At 48.2% G+C, this 9,228-nt stretch overlaps 1 protein-coding gene across 1 annotated transcript in view; it reads left to right on the top strand.

The window, feature by feature from the left end:
- The first annotated feature begins 1,735 nt into the window (after window positions 1–1,735).
- The window catches only part of LOC129706087 (IQ motif and SEC7 domain-containing protein 3-like), a 68,920-nt gene continuing 61,427 nt past the window's right edge, over window positions 1,736–9,228 (top strand). The window contains 2 exon segments of the mRNA XM_055650059.1: window positions 1,736–1,990; window positions 1,992–2,818. Of these exon segments, the coding sequence (XP_055506034.1) occupies window positions 1,742–1,990; window positions 1,992–2,818 (1,076 nt within the window). The 5' untranslated portion in view covers window positions 1,736–1,741.

The raw sequence follows: 9,228 nt of genomic DNA, 5'->3' as shown, positions 1-9,228 counted from the left end.
AACAGTAATGATGATATGGTTCACCAGATTAATTCCCGGGATGGCGGGACTGTCATATACGTTGATAGAATGGAGCGGCTGGGCTTGTACACTCTGGAGTTTAGAAGGATGAGAGGTGATCGTATTGAAGGATATAAAATTATTGAGGTAGACAAAAATGCTGGAGAAACTCAGCGGGTGCAGCAGCATCTATGGAGCGAAGGAAATAGGCGACGTTTCGGGACGAAACCCTGAAGGAAATGGGCAACGTTTCGGGCCGAAACCCGGAAGGGTTTCGGCCCGAAACGTTACCTATTTCCTTCGCTCCATAGATGATGCTGCACCCGCTGAGTTTCTCCAGCACTTTTGTGTACCTTCGATTTTCCAGCATCTGCAGTTCCTTCTTCCTTCTTAAAAGGGTTTGGACACGCTAGAGGCAGGAAACATGTTCCCAATGTTGGGGGAGTCCAGAACCAGGGGCCACAGTTTAAGAATAAGGGGTAAACCATATAGAACGGAGGTGAGGAAAAAACGTATTCGTACAGGGAATTGTGAATCTGTGGAATTCTCTGCCTCAGAGGGCGGTGGAGGCAGGTTCTCTGGATGCTTTCAAGAGAGAGCTAGATAGGGCTCTTAAAGACAGCGGAGTCAGGGGATATGGAGGAGAAGGCAGGAACGGGGTACTGATTGTGGATGATCACATTGAATGGCGGTGCTGGCTCGAAGGGCCAAATGGCCTAGTCCTGCACCTATTAAAGTTCAAGTTCAAGTGAGTTTATTGTCATGTGTCCCTGTATAGGACAATGAAATTCTTGCTTTGCTTAAGCACACAGAAAATAGAAGGCATTTACTACAAAACAGATAAATGTGTCCATATACCCTGATCTAAATATATACACACATGAATAAATAACTGGTAAAGTGCAAATAACAGAAAGTGGTTATTAATAATCAGCTATTGTCTATTGTCTATCAGAGGCATAGAAACATAGAAACATAGAAATTAGGTGCAGGAGTAGGCCATTCGGCCCTTCGAGCCTGCACCGCCATTCAATATGATCATGGCTGATCAACCAACTCAGTATCCCGTACCTGCCTTCTCTCCATACCCTCTGATCCCTTTAGCCACAAGGGCCACATCTAACTCCCTCTTAAATATAGCCAATGAACTGTGGCCTCAACTACCCTCTGCGGCAGAGAGTTCCAGAGATTCACCACTCTCTGTGTGAAAAAAGTTCTTCTCATCTCAGTTTTAAAGGATTTCCCCCTTATCCTTAAGCTGTGACCCCTTGTCCTGGACTTCCCCAACATCGGGAACAATCTACCTGCATCTAGCCTGTCTAACCCCTTAAGAATTTTGTTTAAGAAGGAACTGCAGATGCTGGAGAATCGAAGGTACACAAAAAAGCTGGAGAAACTCAGCGGGTGCAGCAGCATCTATGGAGGGAAGGAAATAGGCAACGTTTCGGCCGAAACCCCTTCTTCAGAGGTGAGAAGGGTCAAAGTGCCTAAAGGTAGATGGTCACCCGCTGAGTTTCTGCAGCTTTTTTAGTGTACCTTAAGAATTTTGTAAGTTTAGGGTAGGCAGTCAGATTTTTTTATCCAGGGTGGAAATGCCAAAGGCTAGAAGAGGTGAGAGGGTCAAAGTGTAAAGGTGATGGTCTCCGCCTGCACTTAGTGCCCAGGCTGCATAGTTATTGTGTGTGGATACTTGCAGTGAGGATGGCATCTGATGTTGCACCCTCTCCTGTTTCAGATTGAAATGCTGGAGCATAAATACGGAGGCCACCTGTTGTCTCGCCGGGCTGCGTGCACCATCCAGACGGCCTTCCGCCAGTACCAGCTCAGCAAGAACTTTGAGAAGATCCGCAACTCGCTGCTGGAGAGCCGCTTGCCCCGGCGCATCTCCCTGCGCAAGGTCAGGATGCACAACGCCGACAGCCTGATGGAGGGCTACAACTTTGCGGGGATCCCCCTGGTGCGCTCGCCCTCGCTGCCCGCCAGCATCAGCGGGTGCGCTGACAGAGCTGGAGGACTCGTTCACCGAGCAGGTCAAGTCTCTGGCCAAGTCCATCGACGATGCCCTCAGCTCCTGGAGCCTGAAGACCATGTGCTCGCTGCAAGACGGCAGTACCTACCAGTTCACCGAGACCTTCAGCAGCGGCTCCGTGCAGGAGGGGGCGGCGGGCGAGACGGAGAGGGGAGGGCAGGAGGGCATCGGAGAGAGGCTGGACGACAGCAGCCTTGCCCACAGCAGCAGCACGCTGATGATGGCCTTCAGAGACGTCACCTTCCACATCGAGAACAAAAACATGTCTGTCTCCTCGCTGCTCGAGTCTGCTTCCGTTGCCATGGCGAACTGTGACACCGCACAGTCAGTTGTGGAGCAGAGCTCTCCTGCAGCGGTGGTGGGTGATCACGGCCAGGAGGGGGAACGGTCCCCCGATGCTGAGCTGGGGCAAGAGCAGGCGCTGATGGCCAACAACTACCCTCTCACCCAACTGAACATCAACCTCAACTCCAACGGACTAGGGGGTGGGCTGATGGGGCCGGGCCAGCTCAGCCTGCAGAAGATACAGATGGACCCCCATGACAACGGCATCCTGCAGGACCACCCGCTGGAATCCAGCCGCCTGGACCGCGTGGAACAGCTGAGCAGCGGCAGCACCACCTCCATCTCGGCCAAGTCTCCATCGGAGGTTTCCTCCAAGGAGGCCCTGCACGCCATGATACTCAGCATGCCCAGGTACCACTGTGACAACCCGAGCGGATGCAAGTCCCTGTCCACCGATACCATCCGAAAACGCCTCTACCGCATCGGCCTCAACCTCTTCAACCTGTAAGTAAGCGCCCGGCACAAGACTTTATCCAGGGACACTCACCAGCACAATGTCACACAGGCATAGGGGGGGTGGGTGGGGGGGGGATGGTGAGAGGCATCTCCTTTTCCATACGACTGAAAAGCTGCCTGGAGGAGGTGTGTTGAATTGTAGGTGTCTGCACAGTGGCCCCACAGCAGGTAGACCAGAGTCCTGGGTTCCATCCTGATCTCGGGAGCTGTCTGTGTGGAGTTTGCACGTTCTCCCTGCGACCACGTGGGCATCCTCCGGGCGCTCCGGTTTCCTCCCACGTGCGGGTTTATAGGTTAATTGTCCCTCAGTAAATTGCCCCCTAGTGTGTAGGGAGTGGATGGGAAAATGGGATAACAGTTGGATGATCAGCCATGATCACATTGAACGGCGGTGCAGGCTCGAAGGGCCGAATGGCCTACTCCTGCACCTATTTTTCTATGTTTCTAACATAGAACTAGTGTGAACGTAAGGTCGATGGTTGGCGTGGACTCGGTGGGCCGATGGGCCGGTTTGCATGTTGTATCTCTAAACTAAACAAAACTTAAAACTATTTAAATGGGTGATTGAATGCCGGCATTGACTCGATGGGCTGAAGGGCCTGTTTCCTTGTGTTCAATCGATCAATCAATCAATCAATCAATCAATCAATCAATCAATCAATCAATCAATCAATCAATCAATCAATCAATCAATCAATCAATCAATCAATCAATCTAGTGCCACCTACTCAAGATGATTATTGGGGAGTGGGGCTCATGAAACTCCCACCTCTGAACCTTGAAAAGTTGTACTTTGTCCTATTTTAGGGAAGTTCTACAGAAGGTCATGTCTGGCGTGAATCAGATTTTTAAGCGTATGTTTCCTCCAATTTTCCATCTAGTCCAGTATAGTTTGGTTTAGTTTAGCTTAGGATTAGTGCAGAAACATGGCCTTGGGCCTACCTAGTCCACGCCGACCAGCGATCCCCACACACTATCCTACACACACTAGGGACAATTTACATTTGCCAAGCCAACTATCCTACAAACCTGTCCGTCTTTGGAGTGTGGGAGGAAACCAAAGATCTCGATGAAAACCCACGCAGGTCACGGGGAGAACGTGTACAAACTCTGTACAGACAGCGCCCGCAGTCAGGATCGAACCCGGGTCTCCGGCGCTGTAAGGCGGAAAATCTACCGCTGCGCCACCGTGCCTTCTAGCTTAGTTAAGTCAACAATTAGTTGAGTTGAGTTAGTAACTTAGTTACTAACTTAGTACTAGTAACTTAGTTGAGTTAACAATTTCATTGGATGAGAGTTTCTCATGGAAACCGCGCTAATCACGTGCCATTCTCAGCCTCCATCGCTCACATCTATTGGGCCTTGGTTCAATTTACCAGTTAAATCTCCCTTTACCACCTGTTCAACATGCAGATTTGTCACCAAACTACAGGGCAAATGAACAGATTCATTTGGCAAAGAGTGGCTACAATGTGAAGCATCTTTTTGGAATCCTGATGCAGAAACTGCGCGCGGATAGAAAGCAAGTTAATAAAAGAAAATAAGCAGCAAATGGACCTGTCTAATACAATCAGTTTGATGAAGCGTCACTTAGTGCACTAAGTCCGACTCAGTCATGACTGAGGTGCTGCAATATTGATGGTTTATCTTGACAAATGGATTTAACAGATACGGTTTCATTTCCAACTTCACAATATCTCGCTTTTCCGCATATTCTTGCTCTTCGTTAAATGGACGGAGCGGGCGTAACAAAATAAAATCTCTTTACGTCACTGGGCTCAAGGCAAGATGGCTGAGAATCAGTTTGGTTTAGTTCAGAGATACAGCGCGGAAACATAGAAACATAGAAACATAGAAATTAGGTGCAGGAGTAGGCCATTCGGCCCTTCGAGCCTGCACCGCCATTCAATATGATCATGGCTGATCATCCAACTCAGTATCCCGTACCTGCCGTCTCTCCATACCCTCTGATCCCCTTATTCACGAGGGCCACATCTAACTCCCTCTTAAATATAACCAATGAACTGGCCTCGACTACCCTCTGCGGCAGAGAGTTCCAGAGATTCACCACTCTCTGTGTGAAAAAAGTTCTTCTCATCTCGGTTTTAAAGGATTTCCCCCTTATCCTTAAGCTGTGACCCCTTGTCCTGGACTTCCCCAACATCGGGAGCAATCTTCCTGCATCTAGCCTGTCCAACCCCTTAAGAATTTTGTAAGTTTCTATAAGATCCCCCCTCAATCTCCTAAATTCTAGAGAGTATAAACCAATTCTATCCAGTCTTTCTTCATAAGACAGTCCTGACATCCCAGGAATCAGTCTGGTGAACCTTCTCTGCACTCCCTCTATGGCAATAATGTCCTTCCTCAGTTTTGGAGACTAAAACTGTACGCAATACTCCAGGTGTGGTCTCACCAAGACCCTGTACAACTGCAGTAGAACCTCCCTGCTCCTATACTCAAATCAAATCAAACCCTTCTGCCCACTGGGTCCGTGCCGACCAGCGATCACCCCCCGCGCGCACACTGACACGATCCTACACACACAAGGGACAATTTCCAATTTTACCGAAGCCAATTATACCCACAAACCTGTACGTTTTTGGAGCGGAGAAAATCCATGGATTTTCTCCGCTCCAAAAACGTACAAAGTTACTGTGTGAACTCTGTTTAACCTTTGGCTGTCGGGATAATTTGAATTCAGATAGCCCTTGCTTTCTCTCTCCATCCCCTTCCCTTCCCAGTTCTCCCACCAGTCTTACTGTCTCCGACTACATTCTATCTTTGTCCCACCTCCTCCCCTCATCAGTCTGAAGAACTGTCTCGATCCAAAACATCGCCCATTCCTTCTCTCCAGAGATGCTGCCTCACACGCTGAGTTACTCCAGCGTTTTGTGTCCACCTTCGATTCGATCCAGCATCTGCAGTTCCTTCTTACACATTTTTCATTGTGTTTTGTGGTTATTGTTAAATAGAAAGAAAATAAAAGAAAACTCATCAGAGTTTGTAATCCATTGTCATCCATTAGATTTCCCTCCGAAGGTGGAACTGTGGCATAACATCAGTACAACCTTGTAGTTACACTGCATCGAGGAGGCACAGTGACAAGTTAGTGTATGATCCTTGACCCTAGTGGCAATGAAATCTAACAATTATCTTTAAGTTTCTCCTGTGTTTTATCTGAACCTCCTGCTTAGTTTAGTTTAGAGATGCAGCACGGAAACAGGCCCTTCGGCCCACCGGGTCCGCGCCGACCAGCGATCCCCGCACACTAACACCCACCAGGGACATTTTTTACATTTTCCAAGCCAATTAATCTGCATACCTGTACGTCTTTGGAGTGCGGGAGGAAACTGAAGATCTTGGAAGAAAACCCAAGCAGATCACGGGGAGAAGGTACAAACTCTGTACAGACAGCGCCCGTAGTCGGGATCGAACCCGGGTCTCCGGCGCTGCATTCGCTGTAAGGCAGCAACTCTACCGCTGCACCACCATGACTGCCCTTGAAGATCTGTTTGATAATTTGTCATATCTCCAACATATAATGCATTAATTACTGCCTAATGCCAGAGCTAGAGTCATACAGCACGGAAACAGGCTCGTTGACACAAATCATCCACGTCCCTCTAAGCTGGTCCCATTTACCCATGTTTGACGCATATCCTTTCAAACCTTACCTGTCCATGTACCTTGTCCAGGTATTTTTAAATTGTCGTTATTGTATTGGCAGCACATTCCATATGTAAAGTGCTCATTCTAATCTTACCCCCAGTCTATTTTCAGTCAAAAACCACTGAATCAAGCACTTACGCAACTAATCTGTATTTTGACAAAACACAATTACAGTTCAACTACTGTACCTAACCACCGCGGGTTCCATCCTCGTATCTGCCTGATCAAGCCCTCTAAGCCTCGCTCAAACAGAGACACTCCAGAAAGTCACGCAGTCCCCAGCGCTCTCCCAGAAGATCGACGCGGGTCCTCGTGGTCACGGACTTTTATAGGTCCCTGGATCGCGAGGGGCCGAACCACATGGGGGTGGTCTCTTTACAATCCAATTACAGATAACCTCAGGCATTTCCCTAACACAATAATACAGTGGCTAATACATTGTATTCAAACAGTGTTTCTCGGAGGAAGCGAACCTCGCAACATTTACCCTGATATGCAAGAAAACCAGAAGAAGGCTCAATACCTCATCCAGTCAACAATCAGTAACATAAAGCTTTGCAGCATTATTTACAATTATTTACAAGGTGATTGTCTGGTTTGCAGTCATCTAATCCATTCTATGCATTTTGCACCTAATTACCAGGGTCTGCAGATGTTCCCATTCTCTTCCTGCAGCTCAGATCTGCTCTCTAGACAATCTGGCACCACTCTGCAGCTTGTCCCAGTTCTACAGAGAGCACTTTCAAATTGACCAAATGGCCCAGCAGCCCTGAAACATAGAAACATCGAAAATAGGTGCAGGAGTAGGCCATTCGGCCCTTCGAGCCTGCACCGCCATTCAATGTGATCGTGGCTGATCATCCAACTCAGTATCCTGTACCTGCCTCCTCTCCATACCCCCTGATCCCTTTAGCCACAAGGGCCACATCTAACTCCGAAGCCTTTACTCAACTTTACAGTCCTAGCCTCTCCAATCTGGATAGGATTAACACACACACGTTCTTATTAAATTTGCCCCTCTCACCTTAAATCCACACCCCCGTGTTTGTGATTCCCCTAACTTGGGTAAAAGACCGTGCATTCACCTTATCTATTCCCCTCGTGATTTTAATACACCTCTTGTGCCCCAAGCAATAAAGTCCTAGCCTGCCCATCTTGCCCCATAAACCCAGGCTATCAAGTCCTGGCAACATCCTCATGAATCTTCTCTGCACTCTCTCCGACTTAATAACATCCTGATCAAACCTGACCATAAATAGCTGTGGAGGCCCTCGATGGATATTTTTAAGGCAGAGATATTTGAGATTCTTGATTAGTACATGTGTTAAGGGTTATGGGGAGAAGGCAGGAGAATGGGGAGAGATAGATCAGCCATTTTTGAATGGCAGAGTAGACTTGATGGGCCGAATGGCCTACTCTTGCACCTATTTTCCATGTCTCTGTGTCTATGTTTCTGTGTTTCGATGTCTACCTGGCCCTGATTGATGTCTTTCCCTTATTCCTGCTGGAAATCTCTGAACGCTCTCGTGTTAAGTGAGGGCCACTATCATGTAAACCATTTAAACAAAATACTTGTGTGGGAGTTGCAATTAAGGACGAGCAATTTAACTGAAGTTTGATGCTCTGCCATGTTTTGCAATGATTTTCAAAAAATCACTATTTTTCTTTAATAAAGGAGACTATTTAACGTCACTGGCCACTTAAGTTGATGGAGAAAGCGTAATTAGTTCATGGATGATCTAATGGAGCTGGTGACACAAGGAACTGCAGGTGCTGGTTTACAAAGAAGAGCACAGAGTGCTGGAGTAACTCAGCGGGTCAGGCAGCATCTGTGGAGAACATGGATAGGTGACGTTTCACAGAGTGCTGGAGAAACTCAGCGGGTGCAGCAGCATCTATGGAGCTAAGGAAATAGGCAACGTTTCGGGCTGAAACCCTTCCGGGTTTCGGCCCGAAACGTTGCCTATTTCCAGAAGGATTTCGGCCCGAAACGATGCCTATTTCAGATTCAGATTCAGATTCAGATTCAGACTCAATTTTAATTGTCATTGTCAGTGTACAGTACAGAGACAACGAACTGCATTTAGCATCTCCCTGGAAGAGCGACATAGCAAACGATTTGAATAAATAATAATAAGTGTCCAGGGGGGGGGGGGGGGGGGGGGGGGAGAACATGGATAGGTGCTGGAGTAACTCAGCGGGTCAGGCAACATCTGTGGAGAACATGGATAGGTGACGTTTCACAGAGTGCTGGAGTAACTCAGCGGGTCAGGCAGCATCTGTGGAGAACATGGATAGGTGACGATTCACAGAGTGCTGGAGTAACTCAGCGGGTCAGGCAGCATCTGTGGAGAACATGGATAGGTGACGTTTCACAGAGTGCTGGAGTAACTCAGCGGGTCAGGCAGCATCTATGGAGAACATGGATAGGTGACGTTTCACAGAGTGCTGGAGTAACTCAGCGGGTCAGGCAGCATCTGTGGAGAACATGGATTGGTGACGTTTCGGGTCGGGACCTTTCTTCAGACTGAACTTAGAAGGGCGTGGATGATTCGAGTCGACGAGCCTGTTTCCGTGCTGTATGCCCCTGTGGCTCTGGCATTAGGCAGTAATTAACGCATTATATGTTGGAGATATGACAAATTATCAAACAGATCTTTAAAGGCAGTCACGGTGGCGCAGCGGTAGAGTTGCTGCCTTACAGCGAATGCAGCGCCGGAGACCCGGGT

This window comes from Leucoraja erinacea, chromosome 19 (assembly GCF_028641065.1).
Source record: "Leucoraja erinacea ecotype New England chromosome 19, Leri_hhj_1, whole genome shotgun sequence".
Lineage (NCBI taxonomy): Eukaryota > Metazoa > Chordata > Chondrichthyes > Rajiformes > Rajidae > Leucoraja > Leucoraja erinaceus.
The sequence above is the reverse complement of the archived record's forward strand: the minus strand, read 5'-3'. Positions and strand labels throughout refer to the sequence as shown.